Consider the following 25371-nt stretch of genomic DNA (forward strand, 5'->3'; position numbering starts at 1 on the left):
AACAATACATACATTGTTGTTTCTTAATTTTAATAAACTTTAAACATTAAAATTAAACACATATGCCATACTGATGATATAAATGCACAAAATAGAATGAAGTACTCAAATTAAAGAGTACTAAACCAGAGTGCCAACTCCATGTATGAACTAAAATCTCCAATACTTATTTACTCATGATTAAGTATGTCATCTGTGAAGCCAGAAGGAGTCTGAGAATGCACGTAATGCGCGAAGAAAACCTCTGAACTCTTCCATCGCCCGACTTTACGTACGATCTCGGGATTTATATTCTGAGCTATCGCGGTAGTAGCTCCCGTTGGACGAAACGACTTTGCCGTGTAACCCTGTCCCTCTAGACCTGCCAGTTTTATAGCTTCATCCAAAATCTTGGCAACAGACGATGCTTGAATTGCATTATACGGCGCGCGAAGCGATAAGAATACCGGACCACCTGGCAGCCGGAACCTGTCTGTCCGTTCAATGTGGTCCTGTAATGTCTGAACAGAATCAAGCTTAACGTTGCTCGCCCTTGGCAACTCGACCTCAAATCCTGACCGCGATGTATCATTTTTGATTCCGAAAAATGTTATTTTGGCAGACGTTTCACGGAATTCAACCTGACTAATATTGAAACATAACTTTATCTCGTCGTCGGCTTGTGAATACAATATGCCATTAGGTGCAACGTCTGATGGTCTTAGCATTAACGTCAATGCTAATAACGTAATGGCTTTAAGCCTCAGATACTTAAAATCCAAATGTTTGTTGTCCGACCAACTTAAAAATAAGTTGTGAAAACGCCCTATAGTCATGACCTTTGATCTCTTCATTGGTTCACTGGTCCCCGATTTGACTAGTCTGCTAACGAGAAGTCTTACGTCTGAATCTTCGACAAGATTGACACGCCCCTTGGCTCGATATAAGTGACCTATAGCGGCAATGTTTGTTCTAATGACCGAATTAGGTCGAGACGACGCGTTAGCCATGTTGCAGAAAAAATCGGCCAGATAACATGTGTCATTTGGCGGGAAATCACACTTTGTTTCAGTACAAAACTTAAACAATTTCTCGAGTGCGTTATCATATGATCGCAAAGTGCCCTTAGCAAGGCTATATCTCAACTTGCTAATACTATACTGTGACCAGTTTTTTGCTACAAGTTCTTCCCGCCATACACTCTCCAGGCGACTATTTGCCACTTCCGGTTCCGGCACGGTTCCGGAAGTGCCCCCATTGATCGGTAACTTTAGAGGTGGGGAAATTGACATACGAGCCAACCGTTGATACCACGTTTGTGTCTTCCACTGCGGAGCTATTATGGTCGCATACGCTTTTTGCGTTTGTACTATGTCTAAAATTTGTGGTATAAGACAAAACGGGGCGTTTACAAAGTTGTTTTCGCACCCCCATTTGCCCTGCGATAGGGCGTCCACTGCTTCTGACAACGGATCCCAGTACCGACTGTTGAACCTCGGTAACTGAGCGTTCTGACAATTTGCAAACCGATCTATTGTGTGATGACCGTACAATTTGTCTATGTAACCGAACACGGCTGGATGCAACATCCAATTGTGCTTGTCTGGCGTTCTCGACCAATAATCGGCTTGACCATTCTGTACTCCTGCGATATGAGCACAACGTAACGTGATTCCATGATCGAACGCTTCCGCCCAAATTGCTAATGCCAGCCTTGACAGTTTTTGGCTCGGGCCCCCCATATGGTTTATATAAGTCATTGCAGAAATATTGTCGGTTAGTACTTGCACTACTAACCCGCGTAACAGCTTCGCGAAGGCTTTGATGGCCATCAATATGGCCAACATTTCTCTTTCGTTCGAGGTGAGATACGAGACGCGGCGGTTCCAGTCGCCCGATGCAACATGGCTGCCGTACGTTGCTCCCCAGCCTAGACCACTGGCATCGGTGACCACCTGAGCCTGTATTGTCTCGGAACATATCTCGCGTGAGTTCCAGTAATCTACTGAATTTAACCACCACTGTAGTTCTTCTGCAACTTCCGGTGTTATAATTAAGCTATCCGACCACGATTTACGCGCACTAAGTAATTTATACGAATTTCTCAGAAAAAGTTTGCCAGGTGTGACGGCCCAGGCAACTGACACACACTGCCCCAATACTTTCGCTAACTGACGGGCAGCTGCCAGCCCTTGACTAAGAACTCTCTGAATAGACCTCTTAAGCCTGGCCACGCGAATCAACTGCACTTTTACGATTATTTTGCTGTCGGCAGTACATATTGTATATCCAATATATGCAATACGCTGTGTTGGCACTAGGTTTGATTTCTCAAAATTCACTTTAAACCCTAACTCGTCTAATGTATGCAGTAACTGATCTTTGTGATCTGTTATATTTGACACAGATGCACAAAGTAGAAAATCGTCAACAAAAACTGTAATTCTCAACCCTACAGACCGTAAATACGTTATAACATGCCTCAAAATCTTATTGAAAAAATATGGTGAACAGCATAAACCAAATACTAACACATTCCACACATAATAAACTCCATCCCATTTAAATCCTAAGAATTTTCTGTGTGATACATGAACAGGTATATGTAAAAATCCGTCTTTAATAACAGTCGTAATAAACCTGTCTTCGGGTTCTATTAACTTCACAGCATCTCGAATGTCTTCATTTCTGTACTTTGGAACATTACAATTATCATTAAGCTTCCTTAAATCCGTGATAAGACGTAACTTATTGTTCTTTTTAGGCACAACCCCTAAAGGGCTCACACAAACTGGTTTTTCTTCCCTAGGTTCTATGTATCCGAGTAATAACAACCTATGTAATTCCTGATTAACAAACTGACACTGTTTTGCACTAAGATCATGATTCTTTAACTCGAAAGGCTGTACTTGTGTCGCAAAGGGAATAGTAATACCATTAGTAATCCAATCAATTATGTGATTGGGAGCATCAATCTGTTTCCATGCAGATATATTTCGTTGGAGATTAGAAATACACATTGAAACAAAATTTTAATTAAGTGAAATCTGAACGAAAACAACGCTTAATGTAAGCACACAATGCGTAACTAATCGTCCTTATCGTATGTGTTTGGTGCACCCTCGTCCTTCTGGTGACTGTTGCGGTATCTCGACGACGGGAACTGGCGCGACGCGAAGCTATTGAAAACGTCTCCCCGACGACCTCCGCGTTGACCTCCACGATAACCGCCACGTCCCGACTCGTACGATGATGTTGACGCACCACGTGCTGGGGCTGTCGTACGGCTGGCCGCCGATAAGGTGGCTGCAGACCTTAAAGTATCGAGCGAGTCTGCGTTTAACCCGGATGTGTTCTTTTGTAATGCACGAAATATCCTTGATGTTGATTGGTCAAACTGTCCATTTACAAGAATAGCCGCATACTCGTCCTGAACATATTTACACTGGGCATGACAAATAAGAAACAACTGGTCCAATGTTTCTTGGGTTACACTAGATCCTGGTTCAATTGTCGATAGGAGTTTTGCCGTGGTTTCACTGTAACGGCTACACTTTGAAAGAATGTTCAATACAGGAACATCCGAACGCTTGATTCCTTGACGGGATTCGTTGAGTCGTAGCTCTGTCGGCAGCTTAATCCGTGCCAAACTGTCCTTCAGTGCGGAAAAATCCCCCTGGATATCAGAATTAGACCCGGTGGCAGTTAGAGCTGCGGTACCGGGAGCCAACAAGTGGCTTCTTTCTGGGTGGTCGTTTACCGAGAACCACCCTTCACGTGGTGAATTTACAAATCCAGAGGAAATATCAAGTTTCTGAATCACTGTCTGTAGATTTCGTTCTACGCCGATAATCCTTTCGTTCACAGAGTCTTTAAACTCCTGAAACTGTTCCTCCATCTGAATAATTGTCTATGAAATAAACTTATTTTCCTGACTGAACAAATACACGTCCTCTCTCGAGAGTGAACAAGATGAAAACATTATTACGTCATAAATGACTGTATTATGACGTAATTGTATGTCGCGTGACTACTAGTAGTATTTTCAGTGATGAGCCAGAGATTGAAAGTCAAGAGTCTTACATTCAAGAGTCTGCAACAAGTCCACACTTCTACGGTTTTGGCAAACAGTTTATAAAGAAATACAATACAGTTTCCATTAAAGGAGCATGGGTTTCATCCAACTCATAACTTAAAGCCATTTATTATAAGTGTTATTGATCAGGATAAAAATGATGATCAGGTATTGTCGATAATCCATTGCAAAATCTATTATCAAATGTGGTGTATTCTCTTAAACAAGAGGGCCAAATGGCCCTGAATCGCTCACCTGTCATATATTGCACATTCTTCCATTATATACAAATATTGAAAACCTAAGCCTATGAACACGGGGCGTGGCCAATTTTGACCCCAGGGCTAAAGTTTGAACAATCTTAATAGTGGTCCGATAAACGATGCTTCATACCAAATATCTAAGGCCTTCGCCTTTTGGTTTCGGAGAAGAAGATTTTTTAAGTTTTCATCATATACATATATAAGGAAACCCATGACCGCCCGGGTGGGGCCATTTTTTGACCCCAGAGCCAAAGATTGAACAATATTGGTACAAGTCAACTAGATGATATATCATGCCAAATATCTAAGCTCTTGTCACTACTTGATTTTACGTGTGTATCTATATATGTATATTTGTTAATAATTGTTGTATGTGGCCCATATTGAAAATTGGTTTGTGTACTAATTATGTTATCCAGTTTAAATTAAGACGTTACTTGTCTTTTTGAGTTCGGAGAAGATTTTTTAAGTTTTCACTATAACACATATAGAGAAAACCCATCAGCCCCCGGGTGTGGCCAATTTTGACCCCAGGGCCATAATTTGAACAAACTTTGTAGAGGTCCACTAGACGATGAATCATGCCAAATATCTAAGCTCTAAGCAACGTAAGTTCAGAGGAGATGATTTTTGAAGTTTTCACTATAAACATATAGAGAAAACCCATGACCCCCCGGGGCGGGGCCAATTTTGACCTCAAGGCCATAATTTGAACAAACTTTGTAAAGGTCCACTAGACGATGAATCATGCCAAATATCTAAGCTCTAGTCCAAGTAAGTTCAGAGGAGAAGATTTTTGAAGTTTTAACTATAAACATATAGAGAATACCCTACCCCCCCGGGGCGGGGCCAATTTTGACCCCAAGGCCATAATTTGAACAATCTTTGTAGAGGTCCACTAGACGATGAATCATGCCATATATCTAAGCTCTTAGCAACGTAAGTTCAGAGGAGATTTTTGATTTTTTTTACAATAAACATATAGAGAAAACCCATGACCCCCCAGGGGCGGGGCCAATTTTGACCCCAGGGCCATAATTTGAACAATCTTTGTAGAGGTCCACTAGACGATGAATCATGCCAAATATCTAAGCTCTAGTCCAAGTAAGTTCAAAGGAGAAGATTTTTGAAGTTTTCACTATAAACATATAGAGAAAACCCATGACCCCCGGGGCGGGGCCAATTTTGACCCCAAGGCCATTATTTGAACAAACTTTGTAAAGGTCCACTAGACGATGAATCATGCCAAATATCTAAGCTCTAGTCCAAGTAAGTTCAGAGGAGAAGATTTTTGAAGTTTTAACTATAAACATATAGAGAATACCCATGACCCCCCGGGGCGGGGCCAATTTTGACCCTAGGGCCATAATTTGAAAATACTTTGTAGAGGTCCACTAGACGATGAACCATGCCAAATATCTAAGCTCTAGGCCAAGTAAGTTCAGAGGAGAAGATTTTTTAAGTTTTCACTATAAACATATAGAGAAAATCCATGACCCCCCGAGGGGGGGCCAATTTTGACCCCAGGGCCATAATTTGAACAAACTTTGTAGAGGTCCACTAGACGATGAATCATGCCAAATATCTAAGCTCTAGTCCAAGTAAGTTCAGAGGAGAAGATTTTTGAAGTTTTAACTATAAACATATAGAGAATACCCTAACCCCCCGGGGCGGGGCCAATTTTGACCCCAAGGCCATAATTTGAACAATCTTTGTAGAGGTCTACTAGACGATGAATCATGCCATATATCTAAGCTCTTAGCAACGTAAGTTCAGAGGAGATTTTTGATTTTTTTTACTATAAACATATAGAGAAAACCCATGACCCCCCAGGGGCGGGGCCAATTTTGACCCCAGGGCCATAATTTGAACAATCTTTGAAGAGGTCCACTAGACGATGAATCATGCCAAATATCTAAGCTCTAGTCCAAGTAAGTTCAAAGGAGAAGATTTTTGAAGTTTTTACTATAAACATATAGAGAAAACCCATGACCCCCGGGGCGGGGCCAATTTTGACCCCAAGGCCATTATTTGAACAAACTTTGTAAAGGTCCACTAGACGATGAATCATGCCAAATATCTAAGCTCTAGTCCAAGTAAGTTCAGAGGAGAAGATTTTTGAAGTTTTAACTATAAACATATAGAGAAAATCCATGACCCCCCGGGGCGGGGCCAATTTTGACCCCAGGGCCATAATTTGAACAAACTTTGTAGAGGTCCACTAGACGATGAATCATGCCAAATATCTAAGCTCTAGTCCAAGTAAGTTCAGAGGAGAAGATTTTTGAAGTTTTAACTATAAACATATAGAGAATACCCTAACCCCCCGGGGCGGGGCCAATTTTGACCCCAAGGCCATAATTTGAACAATCTTTGTAGAGGTCCACTAGACGATGAATCATGCCAAATATCTAAGCTCTAAGCAACGTAAGTTCAGAGGAGATTTTTGATTTTTTTTACTATAAACATATAGAGAAAACCCATGACCCCCCAGGGGCGGAGCCAATTTTGACCCCAGGGCCATAATTTGAACAATCTTTGAAGAGGTCCACTAGACGATGAATCATGCCATATATCTAAGCTCTAGTCCAAATAAGTTAAGAGGAGAAGATTTTTGAAGTTTTAACTATAAACATATCAAGTATACCCATGACCCCCCGGGGCGGGGCCAATTTTGACCCCAAGGCCTTAATTTGAACAATCTTTGTAGAGGTCCACTAGACGATGAATCATGCCAAATATCTAAGCTCTAGTCCAAGTAAGTTCAAAGGAGCAGATTTTTTAAGTTTTCACTATAAACATATAGAGAAAACCCATGACCCCCAGGGCGGGGCCAATTTTGATCCCAAGGCCATAATTTGAACAAACTTTGTAAAGGTCCACTAGACGATGAATCATGCCAAATATCTAAGCTCTAGTCCAAGTAAGTTCAGAGGAGAAGATTTTTGAAGTTTTAACTATAAACATATAGTGAATACATTTACATTTTATAGAGATGATCATTCTGACCAAGTTGCATTGAGATTAGGCTAAAATTGTGACCTCTATTGTGTTCACAAGGTTTTTTTACTAATTGACCTAGTGACCTAGTTTTTGACCTAGGCTGACCCAATATGGAACTTGACCTAGCTTATGTTAAGATGATCATTCTGACCAAGTTTCATTAAGATAAGGCTAAAATTGTGACCTCTATTTTGTTCACAAGGTTTTTCTAATAATTGACCTAGTGACCTAGTTATTGACTGCGTATGACCCAATATCGAACTTGACCCAGATTTTATAGAGATGATCATTCTGACCAAGTTGCATTAAGATTAGCCTAAAATTGTGACCTCTATTGTGTTCACAAGGTTTTTGTACTAATTGACCTAGTGACCTAGTTTTTGACCTAGGCTGACCCAATATGGAACTTGACCTAGCTTATGTTAAGATGATCATTCTGACCAAGTTTCATTAAGATAAGGCTAAAATTGTGACCTCTATTTTGTTCACAAGGTTTTTCTAATAATTGACCTAGTGACCTAGTTATTGACTGCGTATGACCCAATATCGAACTTGACCCAGATTTTATAGAGATGATCATTCTGACCAAGTTGCATTAAGATTAGCCTAAAATTGTGACCTCTATTGTGTTCACAAGGTTTTTGTACTAATTGACCTAGTGACCTAGTTATTGACCGCGGATGACCCAATATCGAACTTGACCTAGATTTTATAGAGATGATCATTCTGACCAAGTTGCATTGAGATTAGGCTAAAATTGTGACCTCTATTGTGTTCACAAGGTTTTTGTACTAATTGACCTAGTGACCTAGTTATTGACCGTGAATGACCCAATATCAAACTTGACCTATATTTTACAGCGATGATCATTCTGACCAATTTGCATTGAGATTAGGCTAAAATTGTGACCTCTATTGTGTTCAGAAGGTTTTTGTACTAATTGACCTAGTGACCTAGTTATTGACCGCGGATGACCCAATATCGAACCTGACCTAGATTTTATAGAGATGATCATTCTGACCAAGTTGCATTGAGATTAGGCTAAAATTGTGACCTCTAATGTGTTCACAAGGTATTTCTACTAATTGACCTACTGACCTAGTTTTTGACCCCAGATGACCCAATATCGAACTTGACCTAGATTTCATAGAGATGATCATTCTGACCAAGTTTCATAAAGATTAGGTCAAAATTGTGACCTCTGTTGTGTTCACAAGGTTTTTCTAATAATTGACCTAGTGACCTAGTTATTGACTGCGGATGACCCAATATCGAACTTGACCCAGATTTTATAGAGATGATCATTCTGACCAAGTTGCATTAAGATTAGCCTAAAATTGTGACCTCTATTGTGTTCACAAGGTTTTTGTACTAATTGACCTAGTGACCTAGTTGTTGACCGCGGATGACCCAATATCGAACTTGACCTACATTTTATAGAGATGATCATTCTGACCAAGTTGCATTGAGATTAGGCTAAAATTGTGACCTCTATTGTGTTCACAAGGTTTTTGTACTAATTGACCTAGTGACCTAGTTATTGACCGTGAATGACCCAATATCAAACTTGACCTACATTTTACAGCGATGATCATTCTGACCAATTTGCATTGAGATTAGGCTAAAATTGTGACCTCTATTGTGTTCACAAGGGTTTTCTACTAATTGACCTAGTGACCTAGTTATTGACCGCGGATGACCCAATATCGAACTTGACCTAGATTTTATAGAGATGATCATTCTGACCAAGTTGCATTGAGATTAGGCTAAAATTGTGACCTCTAATGTGTTCACAAGGTATTTCTACTAATTGACCTACTGACCTAGTTTTTGACCCCAGATGACCCAATATCGAACTTGACCTAGATTTCATAGAGATGATCAGTCTGACCAAGTTTCATAAAGATTAGGTCAAAATTGTGACCTCTGTTGTGTTCACAAGGTTTTTCTAATAATTGACCTAGTGACCTAGTTATTGACTGCGGATGACCCAATATCGAACTTGACCTAGATTTTATAGAGATGATTATTCTGACTAACTTGCATTGAGATTAGGCTAAAATTGTGACCTCTATTGTGTTCACAAGGTTTTTGTACTAATTGACCTAGTGACCTAGTTGTTGACCGCGGATGACCCAATATCGAACTTGACCTACATTTTATAGAGATGATCATTCTGACCAAGTTGCATTGAGATTAGGCTAAAATTGTGACCTCTATTGTGTTCACAAGGTTTTTCTACTAATTGACCTAGTGACCTAATTATTGACCGCGGATGACCCAATATCGAACTTGACCTAGATTTTATAGAGATGACCATTCTGACCAAGTTGCATTGAGATTAGGCTAAAATTGTGACCTCTATTGTGTTCACAAGGTTTTTCTACTAATTGACCTAGTGACCTAGTTTTTGACCCCAGATAACCCTATATCGAACTTGACCTAGATTTTGTAGAGATGATCAGTCTGACCAAGTTTCATAAAGATTAGGTCAAAATTGTGACCTCTATTGTGTTCACAAGCAATTGTGAACGGACGGACGGACGGACGGACGACGGACGAAGAGTGATCACAAAAGCTCACCTTGTCACTACGTGACAGGTGAGCTAAAAAGGCAAAATAGTGTACAACAACTGTATCAATAATTTGGTATTCAGCTAAAACATTAATGGTCTTGAATATATACTTCGTTACAAACAAAACACAGCAGAAGATTAAGCATTCATGTTTTTACCAGAAGTAGTAAACATCAAATAATAATTAAGTTTTTTATAGCCCGATACAATGTGTTCTTAACACCCTAAGCACCCTATTTATTTTCTGCAATTCCCTGCCCTTAATAACCTGGCTAAAATTCTAGAGGCATTGTGTTCATGTATTTATGTATGGAAAACAGACTGTACTGTACAGTATACATAGTTCCTTACCAGGTCTTTCATGCGCTGTCATCCCTTCTCTCACCTTCACCCCGACCCCCGACAGCAAGTTGCCGCGTACATCAAGAGAGACACCCTGGAATGTACAAGAAATGTATTTTGATTGCCACTTTTGAAACTCTGTTAACCTCTGTCAATTACTTAATATATTGTTGCATTTGGTCAAATTCTTTCTGAAGAAAAACAAATTTTGTATCAGTTGTTTTTATTTATATGTGGTTTTCTCCCTTGGATTGAACAGCAAGTTTATATCCTTAATCTGTTAATATTTTGTTTTGACATTCTTAGTTAGACTACTTAGGTAATTTCATTTGAATATAAGCTGAAGGCAATTGTTATTGAGTACTCTCAAAAACAAGCAGTAAAATATTGATACATTATCAAACTTCAGAAAGTCAAACTTTTGTCTGGGTAACTGAAAGATGTGCATACTTGGACTCAATAAGCTTGACACTTTATAAGGGCCTCGAACAGTTCACTTAGTGTGTTCCACTTCCTCTGTGCCAGCATATCCTGTGTAGTCATGGCCGAGGTACATGATCGTCAGGGCTACATGGTGTACCTGTGAAAGAAATCGTAACAATAAATAACATAACTTTTCTTACAAATAACAAGAGCTGTCACACAGCGCGCTCGACTATTCCACCGCTTTTCAGTGTAAGGATTGAAAAGTTTTGGCGAAACATGCATGGATCACTGTTAGATTAGATTCCAATGCAATACATGATGTGCTGAGATATTAACATAAATGTGGTTACATGCAAAATTTTAACCAGAATTTTTAAGTGTAATAATAAAGGCCCATTATTTGCAAAATACAGTTATCTAACTTGGTTATTCAGTTGAATACCATTGTATAAAGTCTCAATGCAATGCATCAAGTAATTGCTGAGATAATATCCTATGTGTGCTAACATGCAAGACCTTAACCAGAATTTCTAAGTCGCATAATAAAGGGGCAAAAATTATATAATATCAAAGATAGAGTTATCTAACTTGATTAAATAAGAAGGTCAAATAGTGGGGAGCCTGTGTGTAAAGTTTCAATGCAATACATGATGTATTCGCTGAGGTAACTTTTGACTTAAAAGTGGTAACATGCAAAAAACCTTAACAAGAATTTCTATGTCGAATAAAAAAGAGGCCATTATTTGAATTTAATGCAAACTAGAGTTATCTTACTTTGTTATTTAAGTAGAGTGGATGGTTAAGTACCATTTTATAAAGTCTCAATGCAATACATCCAGTAGTTGCTGAGATATTAACTTAAATGTGGTTACATGCAAAACCTTAACCAGAATTTTTAAGTCAAATAATAAAGGGCAATTATTTTGCATTAAATGCAAACTAGAGTTATCTTACTTGATTATTTTATAGCAGGTTGGATGGTTGAGTACCATTTTATTAAGTCTCAATGCAATACCTCCAGTACATGTTGTAGTTGCTGAGACATTAACTTAAATGTGGTTACATGCAAAACCTTAACCAGAATTTCTAAGTCAAATAATAAAGGGCAATTATTTGCATAAAATACAAATAAGAGTTATCTTACTTGGTTAATTAAGTAGGTTGGATGGTTGAGTACCATTGTATCAAGTCTCAATGCAACACCTCAAGTAGTTGCTGAGATATTAACCTATGTGTGCTTGCACGCAAAACCTTAACCAGAATTTCTAAGTCAAATAATAAAGGCCTATTATTGGCATTAAATGCAAACTAAAGTTATCTAACTGGGTTAATTAAGTAGGTTGGATGGTTTAGTACCATTGTATAAAGTCTCAATGCAATACCTCAAGTAGTTGCTGAGATATTAACCTATGTGTGCTTGAACGCAAAACCTTAACCAAGGGGTGACGCCGACGCCGACGCTTGGGTGAGTAGTATAGCTCTCGTATTCTTTGAATAGTCGAGCTAAAAATCATACATGACATGGTTATAAGGCTAAATAACCCGAACTTTTCTATAAACAAACTGGAAGTGTTTATGTATACAACGTCATTATGATTAAAGATGATATACGTACTTGTGGAAGTCACTGGGACGAAACTTCTTTTTCCTCTTCATAGTCATGCGGGGCATAGGTGGAGCTACAGGGTTCTCTTCTTTGCTGGCTTTCTGAAGCACCTTCACATGAGTCTCAAGCTGACGGATTCTCAACATCAGCTCCTGCAACATTGTACATAGGTCAATGGCAGGCAATAATAAAAGCAGCTCCAAGTTTTACTTAATAGGGCAATACTGATGATGCCAAATAACCAATATATATCATTCATTAGTCTTCTAGTGTTTCCTTTGTGAATGTTTCATCATAATGCATTTATCGTGGGTGTGATAAAACTCACAGTTTATTACTTCTTGCATAAAATGGTAATGATATTGTTCCAACTATTGATCCATAAGGTAATAATTGCCAGATTAAGAAATATAAAAGAAATCTGATAAAGATAGTTTCTGGTAATTTTTTAACACTAAAGTCGATAAACATATTAAACTGATAATCCCGGGGAGCTTATTTACCCTCGCCATCGGGTTATACCTATTCGGCAAGCACACAACGTTTTACATTAATTCTACAGTTTTTAAAACATGTTTCTGCTTCGTTGATTGTAGCGTGGGTGCTATGGACTATATGTATATATGTTAAATTCTACACAATAAGTAAAAATCTACGGTAAGAAGGTCAATATTAAAATAATATCTTAATATTCTATCACATACATTTTAAAATCAAACAATTCAAATAGAATGAATACATAAATAGAAATTCTTCTAGAGAAAATTATACTCTATGAATACAAAAAATAAAAAAAATAAAAACATTTTAGGCTCAGCCAACATTTATATAAAGAAAAGGTCTGAATAGTAAAAGAATCTATGAGAATAAATGTTTCATATATATGTTTAGATAGAACGTATCCTTGGCATTATATTAACAAGCTAGTTCGAAAATTTTAAAATGAAATTGTTGTTGTAGTTTTTTGTTAGGACTTATTAAACCTGGGGCTACCCATGGGACTGGCACACAGGGGCTTAATGGAATTTGGGTATTTATAGGGTGCCGATATGTAGTACAGTGAATCAAATAGTCCTCGTGTAAACCAACCACAGGGGCCGCCCCAGGTTTATTGAACGGCATGATGGTAAATGACAAATTAATATTTTACTAACAATAAAGTTAATGTCGCTGTGTGACCAGGCAAACCAGGATGGAGAATGTAACCAGTCCCAGCATCAGATTTCATCCTGTGGTGTTACAATATGAGTTGGGCTTGCCAAGGATTTTTTTAACTTGAAAAGAAATAAAAAATAGGAATTGTTTGTTCCTCCAGGAGGAATTTAAAAGATACATTAAAACCGTTTCCGGTTGGTAATTAAATGTTGGCATAAACAAAGACTATACTGATTATTAGATGGAACACAATCCTTTTTAAGGCCACTGTTAAAATTTTAATTTATATTTTAAAATGATATAAACATTATTGACATAAAAAATTGGATTCTCACCCAGGAGGAACAATAAATAGATAATATGCAACGGCTGGTTATTAAAACAACATAGAAACAAACTGCACGAAGCCCTTCTCCCTGTAAATGTTTGGGGTTTAAAAGTAGAAAATGAAAATAGAAAAAATATTCTACAGGGGTGGCTCCGTTCAGTATTGTTAATTATTCCCTCGCTCCGGGATAGAGAAAAGAACGAGTTCGAGAGTTGCTTCTTTTTTAAAAATCTCTTGTTCGACTGTTATTGGCTATGAAGTGTTGTTTTACATCCTGTGTCATAATTTTAAGTTCTAAACGTCTACTTTTTGTACCAAACATTTAAATCTATGTCACTTGTGTGCATTTCTTTAGTCCTTGCAGTCAAAGAAAGTTTTCATTCACACACTTCATTTATTTTATCTCTGTTCATGAACCGAATCCAGTCTCTCGTGTTTTGCACAAAAATATCTTGTAAAACCACTGATATAGCAGGTGCTATCAGATCAATGGTATCAACTGCCTTCTCCTGTTAAGTATCAACTTGGCGGACCCAAACATCCAGAATGGACATCTCTTCAATTAAATAAAATAGTTTTATCATCATCCAAGTTCGCCAGAAAAAATAAAAATATAAAAGACTCTAAAGAGTCTGTTAAAGCTGCACTCTCACCGATTGTTTTACTTAAATATGAAAATCTGTGATCCTATGTTTTGTCAGCAGTCTTATATCACTGGTTTTCTTGCACGTTTGCATAAATTTGGCTAGTTCGAAGACAAAAAATTAAACAGTTGTCAAAATGTTTAATCTGTGAGAATGCAGCTTTAATATCAGTCAGATATTTAAATAACTACAATTTACTAGTACATTATTTATAAGCTGCTATTCTAAGACCTGTTTATTTGTTTATAATAATATACAGCACAGCAGTCAGTATTTAAATGCCCTTCTTAATCACATTTTGCTTTAAGCTTCATTTACTTGTAGCTACAATAATGAGCGATCAGGGATACTTTTTTATTATTTCGACATTTCATGTGTATCCCTGTAACGCTACAACTCTCTACCATTTAACACTGGGCGAAAGAATATATAGTAATATTATGCATCAATGTTGAATAATAATGATATAATTGTTACAAATGTACCTGACAGTGATCTTATCTGGATTAAATTTGTCGTTAGAGTCGTTATATTAACATAAATATACTCTGGGTCACGAAATGATCGTTGCAGCCCACCATTTTGTATACATGTTGATTTTTATCGAATAAATTTGTACCCATCCGTCAATGATAGATAACCCTCAAACGCGCAGTCACTGTTATCCTCGCTTTTCTATGTATTGAGTAGAGCAACACAACCTGTGTTCAAAATAAGGGTGATACCTAATTTGTCTGTTGTATAATGTCAAATAGAAAATTACATTAATTTCAGAGGATAAACAATAAATATTAGTCTCACAGTAAAGCTATCATCATTCTCATAATCATCATCATCACCGTCATAATCATCATCATGTTATCATCATCCTAGCTGTAATCATCATCATCATCATCATCATCATCATCATCATCATCATCATGCAGCACCAGCTGCAGTAGCATCAACATTATAACGATGTACAAGAAAACTTTGCATGTTATCTGAACTCTTTCTTTTTAAGGAGTCCATATACTAGTATACTCCAACTATAAGAATAACTTGACAGATGTTTTATATAGTTATAAGATAACTCTCAATTAGAACGTACATACAAAAAAATGCATATCACATATATCATGTCACAGAAAAACTGATCGAAGCGGTTCGGATGTGGATGGAGTCAAAATATCAAAAACATCTTCAATGTCATCACCAGATCGTTTCTTCGTCACCAATAGTGTTCTTTTGTACCCTTTGGCCTTTGGAGAAATTATCTTCGAACACGTAGCACACTGCATTTTTTAAATATTATCCATTCAATATATTTCTTGCATTATTCCGATTCTAAGAAATCTTCAAGGAACATGAAAAAATAAATAATGTTCAATGTGATTACCAAGATGAAAACAATCGGTGCAGGTATCAGCATCAAACAATTTTGGCATACATGTGAAGCGATACTCTCCAGTGTTCATTATCTAGCGGCTGCTTCTTTAATCACTCGTTACCACTCGGCCATTTATAGTGGCCAATCTGTTTGTATGATAAGCCCGCGATTGGATTCAAGATCATGTGCGTATGAGTATGAATGTAATAAAGCTATATTAAACCATTCCGTTTTGGGTCTGTTAAATACATTACACTGACAACATTACACCATTTGCCATGGAAACCGTTCGCGGCTCCCGCTTTGATCATCCCGGGCCCTTTCGTGGACAACTTATGTTATTTTATTATCATTGCGATTGCTGATACTGTTAAAATATTGTACAATTTCGTTTAAAGTTTAACTTTGAACTTAAGAACGAACAAGTAAATAATATTACGGCATTGTTGGAAAACAGAGATGCGACTGCTTTGCTGCCAACTGCATGGATATGGAAAATCCATGTGCTACATTATCCCACCATTCAGCTCAAAGACCAGCAGGTTATCATTACAAAAAGATATGTACATTATTATTATTAGGAGTAGTAGTGGTAGTAGAAGTAGTAGTATCATAAATTAATTAATTACAAATTGACAAAAACTACTCACCATGTTAAAACGAACATGCGTATTCTCTTTGAAGTCATTAGTTTTTACTGCGTATTTGGACATAATCATATTGATAATCCGATATGTTTCACATAACGTGTTATCCATTTCTTATATTAAGTTTGAATATATTGTATAACACTAGACATAGTAAAGTAGTAACGTATGCTGCTGCTTCTGCTGTTCTGCTGCTAATGGTGATGTTGTCAATGACGGAAATGCACAATCCTCTCTTGTAGTCAAGTCATTATATCTATACAGTTTTATGTTTTGTACTGTCTCTATGTATCATTCAAGGAATGACTGTGTTGTTGTTGTTTTATGTGCACAGTTATATGTATTATCTTGTACCTATATAAGTCATACCGGTACATAAATTTATAAACAATGCGCGTATGTCTGAAATATTTCATTAGCTTGTAGAAATAAACACATAGACACACAAAATCACTGTCTAGACTCCCGGCAAGTCACCGCCAAATTTATCCATATATCGTTAAAAAAACTACCTTAAAATTAAAGAAAAGTTATTTTTAAATAATTTTTACATATGTATTGACTTGATACGTAGTATGTAGAAAACAATGTTGAAGCCCTAAATGCGCAGTATCACGGTGGAACGTGAACTATGTGCTTACTCACTGAATTGTGACTACTTCCCCCTTTATAACCTTTATTGATACATTCAAATACATATTTCATAAAACATGTAATGCATCCAGGCGAATAAGCTATGTTCTCCCAACTCGATACATCAAACACGTCATACATGCCATATCCCCCGGAGGGGGATAAAATCCCCCGGAATTTCGACCCATCCCCCGGAGGGGGATGAAAATCCCCCGGAATTAAAGTGTTTAAAATTACGCAAATTTATCACAGGTTTTAATTATATATGCCTGTTTACAGTTATAATGCCCTTCCTGTCTTGAAGCTTAATTGGATTATCAACTGATGGTGTGTTTTAACAACACCTATTGGGTGACACTTAATAAATCAGCAGGGCACATTTCATGTATTGTTTTGATCGAAACTGACAGAATTTGCTTAAGAAATGTCAATTAGACTGGTCAGATAAAAGGACGATTTTCATTGGTTAAAACTATAATTTTTATCCAATCAGAGAGGATGTAACAAATTAAAGCGTTCTTCATAACATGGGTCATTGTCATCAAAAGGATTGCTAATTAAAATGTGACAGTAAATTATTCATTAAAGAAAAGGATTAAAATAACTAATAGACAATGCTGTTCTTTGTTATGCCTCACTAATATGTTTACATACATGACATTGACATATGTTTACATACATGACATTGACCTTCATCGCAAATATCGGAAAATAACAGAACTTCCAGAAGAGAAACTGAAAGTAGACAATTCGGATGAAATGACTTTTATTTATTTATTATGGTGGTGATGTTTTTATTTTTTGATCAATGCCAAAAGAAGATATGTTTATGAACTTAAACAATAAATTATGCATTTGCTTTTTATCAGAAGCAAACAAATCTGACTATTTGGGAATTGAAATGAAAATATTGATAATTCATTCCATTCTCTCTATTAGTCTGAAAGTCATCATTTATGATCATAGGCAGCAGATTTTGTATCCAATTTTAGAGGAAGGTAAGCCCATTAAATTGTCTCTGAAACATATTTTTCTGTGAAGTATTCTATTTTGCAAGTGAGTGATTTATTATGCAATATGGTTGTGTCTCATAAAAATATAGATGAAGTGCTGGAAAAAGGGGTAAACAAGGTGAATTGGCATGTGTGTCATGCCCGTAATGCTACATGGCGATGATGAAAATCCCCTGGTATGTGACCAAAATCCCCTTAAATTCTGGACATAATCCCCTCAGTGTCACGTAATGCTACTGTTCAATTAACTTTCTTGATAGTTCGTTCAGTAACCAACCAACAACTGTTCAAGTGTTCTAAGTCTTTATTGTTCCACGTTCTTTCTAAGTATAATAATCAGTATATAATACAGCATGGCATTTAAGGTAATCCCGCATCCTAACTGCCGTCCATTAAGGACCCAAGGCCGGTCTCCTTCCGTGCCTAACAAACTCTCCGTTTTCTCATCCCAAATCATCTCTTTTATACTGATTTGTTGTCTACATATGACAGCTTTACAACCACAGGAATACACGTTTTTGTAATTAACATGACCATTTTGTACATTTGTACCAGGTCGGCTGTCAACCATCTTCATATTCAAATGACAATCAAATATGCCCTACATTACTAAACATACAGTATGTAGACACATATTCATTTAATTAAATCTTAATTATATCTTAAATATAACGTATTACGTCACATTCTATAGTAACTCTGTTACGTGACATTCGTCCATTTTTTATCAAGATTTTTAAGAAAATCTTTGTGTCCAATAATGGTTATAATTGAATAGATAAATAAAATCGTAAGAAAATATGTTTCTCAACCCCAAACAGGTAAATTAAAAAAAAGTAATTCCGACAAAAAAAGATACGCAAAAGAAAATCTGTGCCTAAATCTCAAACAATGATGATCAAGTTGTATTTCCGACAAAAAATACGCAAAAGAAAATTTGTGCCTAAATCCCAAACAATGATGATCAAGTTGTATTTCCGACAAAAAAATACGCAAAAGAAAATCTGTGCCTAAATCCCAAACAATGATATCAAATTGTAAAGATACCGTCCCTTTTTAATGCAAGATTTTCTTTTCGTAAGCAATAGAAAGTAAATTGACACGTTATTTGTCAAAATGTCTGACATAATATAGACTAATTGGTAATTAGCCCTCAGGTAATTAATAAAAATAGTTAACAATTAGAAAATAACACTGCAGATTGAGTACAAGTAATTAACACTGACAGTACTGTTGTCAAATTTGGTATTTAGTCAATGTTTTATGTAGCGCTGCTTTTCATGTTATCATTCTGAGGACAGGGAATCATCGTTGTTGTTGTTGCTGCTGCCGTGTTGTTGTAGATGTAGAGTTTATAGCCAAGGGGTTGTTTGATTGTAGAATGTCCCCACCGACTCGAAATGTTCTGCCATTATACCACTGCTAATTCTTGAAGTGTACTTAGATAGATGTGTGCAAGTGTTCATGTTATTGAAGATGCTAACGATCTCAAGTTGGTGTTGTCCATCACACAGAAATCATCACGGTCCTAAAGACTTGATCATGTGACGTCAAGCCGAGCACAGGTCATACGAGAATGTGTGCTTAGCTCCTCTGGATATTCCGAAGTGTAACCAATTGGTTAGCACATCACATACGCAATACCAGAATATAGTTCGATCCTTTATGAAACACCGATGACCACTTAACACAATATCGCCACTAGGTATATTATCTCGATATCCGCTGAAGAATAATGTTGATATTGACTGTTCGTATCACGTGACATATTACCTGTACTTTTACCTTTCATTGACATAGGTGTTGCTATTACCATGAAATTTTGTGTTGATATTTTCAAGCAGGCTTATATTTTGAAAGTGGCCCCATTTATAATTAATTACTGTATCTGTGCGTAAGTATTCGTATGTTTGATTTAATGAATGTTTGACCTAAGTTTTTTTTTGTGTGAAACGATTTGTTTTTATGAACAGCATTTTATTTTATTAAGAACCTTTTTATGCAATATTTTACAAAGCTTATATGTTAGCTCATAAGTAGTCCATTATTTTAAGAAAACTAATACATAAGTGATTCAATTAATTTATTAAATAACTCACACCCTAATGTGACTTCACAGGAGTCCAACAATTTTGTTGAAATTCAATATCTTGAACGTATCATCTCCAATCACTTTTAAGAAACCTGGTCTTTCTTGACCACTATCTTTGTTTATCTTTGTACAACTTTGTACATCTTCACAGTTATAAGAAAGCTAAACTCTAGCTTAACATGTTACCATCATGCTTATCATCGGATAACTTACAACTTTATAATTGATTCATTAGTTTTACCAAACTAATCTGTGAGTTACTTAAATAATTTAATTAGATTACTTACTACCTAACAAACAATTTTATTAGTGATTTCGAAATTGAAAATTACTTGCCGTATTCAGGCGATACACTTATATAATGACATCTAAGAAATTACTTTTCGTTTTGCACGCTTTCTCTCTCAGACCTTACTATGATCCAAACAATGATTTATTTATATGATTTTTACAACTTTAAAACCATCACCAATTTACTCAAAATTATATAAAATGATATATTGACAAAATACTACAATTATTTACAGTTACATGACAACTGAAGTAATGAAACCTGCCATTTGTCTCCTTCTTCGACATAAAAAATATTTCATTTTGTATTATCTTCAGTGTTTGCACTAAACCCTGAGTATAAGTCATTATTTTTTTTGTATTTATGCAACTTTCATTAATGTTAGACCTGCTAAATAAGTTTACTCAAATTCTTTTAATTACATTTCTTTCCATGTTAATTATTCAATTAATGTCCTTAAATGACTTAGTTTTCTTTTTCATCTAGTTATTCAATAATGTACTTAAATGATTCTTCGTTTGCATTTAACAACGTTTTTTTCACACCTGTTTTACTTTTTTTATCGAATTTCTCAATATTTTTATCTTTGTTACCTTAAATACTCATTCTTTAGTTTATTCTTATTTAAATCAAATGGTTTTATTGTACTTAATAATGTAGAACGTTGTTAAGTCAGAAATTAGATTACTTAGGGGTTCTTTCAAAAAAACAGCTTTGCTCTGATTGCATTTATTATCCAAAACTTTAAAATTTTGCCCCGTTAAATATCCCAAAATTATAGCAACACATGTCATATCTAGGCAAGAAATACAAAGTAATAAAATGTCACTAACTTTTGTCCCGTGGCCTGGTCGCGCTGCAATGTCCATAGTCACTCGAACCGCAGTTGTCATCATGTACCTTTTTCTTTTACGTTTCAAATGTGATCCAATAGTTTTCAGTACTTCGCCGTTGTGTTCCACGTCAACCCTGTTCTTGAATATCTTCGGTCAGCAGGCGCCAAACTTTTACGTGTCACGTAACGCCAACGCTCACTTGACTTTCGTGATAGTTCGTTCAGTAACCAACCAACAACTGTTCAAGTGTTCTAAGTCTTTATTGTTCCACGTTCTTTCTAAGTATAATAATCAGTATATAATACAGCATGGCATTTAAGGTAATCCCGCATCCTAACTGCCGTCCATTAAGGACCCAAGGCCGGTCTCCTTCCGTGCCTAACAAACTCTCCGTTTTCTCATCCCAAATCATCTCTTTTATACTGATTTGTTGTCTACATATGACAGCTTTACAACCACAGGAATACACGTTTTTGTAATTAACATGACCATTTTGTACATTTGTACCAGGTCGGCTGTCAACCATCTTCATATTCAAATGACAATCAAATATGCCCTACATTACTAAACATACAGTATGTAGACACATATTCATTTAATTAAATCTTAATTATATCTTAAATATAACGTATTACGTCACATTCTATAGTAACTCTGTTACGTGACATCAGGAGCCTTTCAAAATTATGGCAATTTGTTTTTTTTCGTACTTGCGTCTTAAAATACTGAATTAGATCTGCTAAAAAATCTCCCTGAATACTACCAATATCGCCCTGAATTTTCAGACTTTTGAACAAATCCCCCTGAATGGTCTCCAGAAAATATGGCATGTATGAACACGTTAGCGTTCAGCGCATTGAAATGGTTGCATTTAAAATAGTGTTATTTAACCGAACCTATTAACGACCAAAACATTTGAATTCCTTTACCCTTTTTTCTACATGTACACAACCTGTCAGATTTGTCCTAGATTTACAGATAAATGGATACAATCAATGCATGTAAGTGCATTATGGTATCTGAACATGTTTTTTCGGCATAATGACATAAATAAATGTGTGTTTAATAGTAGGCAATGATATTTTCGTAGAAATTTGAATTTATAACGAAGATAATTTAAAAATTGTGGCCGCGAGGATCCTCTGCGCAAGGCCCGTTCGCTACTTCATTTACTTGACTGCTTTAAAGTTGCATATTTTAACAATTTCACACTAATTGTAAAAAATATCATTCATTTAATTTAATAACAAACTCAATAAACCACACTTTAATGCATACTTCATAACAATCAATATGTATTTGAAGTCTTTGAGATCTACTATGTCTTTACCATTATATTTGTTATTTTACCCCACCCACTTAAATGTGTACTAAAGTTGGGTATAAACGTCAAAAACTTTATTGACATTTACAAAAAACGGTAGAAATTTATAGAAAAATGTATAACCTGATGTTCCTAACATGTTTTACTCACCTATCAATCTATTTGCCAATATATTATGCTCTTCCTTTCACTCGTATCGATAACTAGGATGCGGAAATAAACCGGAAGTCATCTTTGTCGCAAAGCATTATGGGCTCTGGAATAAGAATAAGGCGAATTGGTTGTGCTACTTGAACACTCTCCCCTAATGGAGGTAATCTTGTGGAGAAAGTGTCACGTGACGAATTCAGCCTGGATAGTGTTGCCAAAAAGCGCTACGAGCAGAAGATAACCATAGTGGGTGGGGTAGACCCTTACGCAACTGATTTGGTTTGGTCAAAAGATGTGGCGTGCCTACCCTCAGTTACGCATATAGACATCGTTCACTATTTACTCTTTACCCCTAGTCCATACACGAAAGAAGATTTGAAAGCTTGGAAATCACTTGATGCTGTAAACCAACTCTGCAGTGGATGGGTGCAAGAGAGATCAAGTTACAAGACAAACAACCATGTCATAGTCACTGCAAAGGTATATAACTCAGCATTAACTATAATAATGTCTGTAAAACAGTGTAAAATTTTGAATAAATTGTTTTATTTCACTCAAATTTTTATGTGTAATAATAGGTAAGTTGGCAATGTAGTAAACTAGGGGTCCAGGAAACAGTGCACCCGACATGGGATGCAAACCCATGACCCACGGTATTACCAATGTGTTACAACATTGATCTGTCTACCCACTGAGCTTGCGGGCCGCCTGTCTTGAGTCAGTATCGATAGTCACTACACTCCTACCAGCTTTATTTCTCGGTAGGATCATATTCTCACCCAGCCGCCTCTGACTGCTATAACCAGTAAAATTAGAGAAGAGAGTTTATCTCATGTGGGCTCGAACCCATGATCCCCGGTATAACCTGTTCCTTGCTCTACCGAGCTAGCTGGGCACCTGTCATTACTTATTAATATAATATTATCATGGATTTCTTTTCAGGTATTACATTCACAACGACTTAGAGAGAAGCCACTTAGACCCTGGGTCATAGTGAAACCAGATGGTGTTGTGGAGGGGGCCCACTGTAATTGTATGGCTGGTCTTGGAGAAGCATGCACCCACATAGCAGCTCTTCTGTTTTCAATATCTGCAGCTGTGCAAATAAGAGATTCGCAAACGTGTACCCAGTCCGCAGCATATTGGAAGATTATACCAGCATCAGTGAAGACCATAAGGTATAAAACTGTAAGCAACATAAACTTTACCTCAGCAAAAACTGCCAAAAAACATTTTGATGATAATTTGCAGTGCATGAATAATGGAGAAATCCCAGTAACAAACACCCCTTCAGTAAGAAAAGTTAAAACACCTAGAGCATCAGAGGCAGATTTCATGTCATTCTGTCAAAAACTGTCAGTGTTAAAATCTAAACCAGCCGTACTATCAGTCATAGAGCCGTATGCTGCAGATTATGTTCCAACATGTGAGAAACGAGACTTTCCTTTAATACTTAGTGAACTGAAAGATCCGGATATGATTGGTGAGCCATTGTGCACAGTACAATCTAAATGTAAAAACATAAGGGTTTCATGCAGCAAAGAACAATCCGAAAATGTTGAGGTTGAAACTCGGCTGCAGTCAAAATCAAAGCTATGGAACCAGTTCCGAGCTGGTAGAATCACAGCATCAAACATGCGAAGTGTGGTTTTTACAGACCCTGACAAGCCATCGAAATCTCTTGTAAAGAAAATATGCTATCCAGAGACCCAGTGTTTCCAGACTGAAGCCATGAAGTGGGGAACAGTGAATGAAAGAGTGGCTCTAAAGCAGTTTGTGGAGTATACCAGCCCAAAGCATGAAAACCTGCTAGTGAGAGAAAGTGGATTTATTATTTCAGAAGATCTACCCTGCATTGGTGCTTCACCTGATGGTATAACTGCCTGTGACTGTTGTGGCAATGCATGTATTGAAATTAAATGCCCCTTTAATGCTAGAAATGATAAAATTGATGAGAACACATGTGATTTCTTAGTTTTAAAAAATGATCAACTCCATTTAAGTGAAAATCACAAGTACTATTACCAGATACAAACTCAATTAGGTGTATATAAACAGGAAATGTGCTTCTTTGTTGTTTGGACATTATGTGATTTATTTATTAAAGAAGTGAAATTCAATCCAATTGTTTGGGAAGACATATGCAGCAAGTCAAAAGGTTTCTTTGAGTGTGCGGTTTTGCCAGAATTAGTTGGTAAAGTATTCACAAGCTTGCCAGTGCCAGCCAGACAGCCGGTATTGAATACTACTGATAATGTCAAGCAACCGGTATTAAAAGCAATAGAAAATGTTCAGTGTTCTGATACCCAAATGAAACCTGTCTTACTATCAGACTCTGAGGAAAGATATTGTTATTGCGACCAGGTTGAATCTGGTAAAATGATAGCATGTGACAATAACGATTGTTCAATTGTTTGGTTCCACTTTACTTGTCTTAAGTTGGAAAATTCCCCAAGAGGAAAGTGGTACTGCCCAGACTGTAGAAAGTTACCTGCATTCAAAAGACTCAGAAAGAAATGAATTGTTGTCTGATTTTTAACCCTGTACTGTAATATATCCAACATAATACTTAGGACTGTTTTATTGTGTTGTACATTATGTTCACGTGTAATGACTTA

General features: G+C 36.6%; 2 protein-coding genes across 5 annotated transcripts in view; one reads left to right on the forward strand and one right to left on the reverse strand.

Moving 5' to 3' along the window:
* LOC128202717 (tRNA pseudouridine(38/39) synthase-like) overlaps positions 1-22861 on the reverse strand; it is a 36481-nt gene extending 13620 nt beyond the window's left edge. The window contains exons 1-6 of one of the 4 annotated variants that reach the window (XM_052903795.1): positions 14883-15064; positions 13761-14309; positions 13425-13544; positions 12280-12422; positions 10689-10818; positions 10248-10332 (exon numbers count right to left, since the gene is read on the reverse strand). The gene's annotated coding sequence lies outside the window, so the exon portion shown is untranslated. Of the gene's footprint in view, positions 1-10247; positions 10333-10688; positions 10819-12279; positions 12423-13424; positions 13545-13760; positions 14310-14882; positions 15065-22753 lie in introns of those variants that run through there. The other 3 variants (XM_052903796.1, XM_052903793.1, XM_052903794.1) reach the window with 3 other exon arrangements.
* LOC128246070 (uncharacterized) lies at positions 22262-25291 on the forward strand. The gene is made up of 3 exons (XM_052964277.1): positions 22262-22280; positions 22917-23233; positions 23696-25291. Exons 1-3 carry the CDS (start codon positions 22262-22264, stop codon positions 25271-25273), a joined length of 1914 nt encoding a protein of 637 aa, XP_052820237.1. The 3' UTR covers positions 25274-25291.
* Positions 25292-25371: the final 80 nt, after the last annotated feature.

This window comes from Mya arenaria, chromosome 9, assembly GCF_026914265.1.
Source record: "Mya arenaria isolate MELC-2E11 chromosome 9, ASM2691426v1".
In the NCBI taxonomy this organism is placed as follows: domain Eukaryota; kingdom Metazoa; phylum Mollusca; class Bivalvia; order Myida; family Myidae; genus Mya; species Mya arenaria.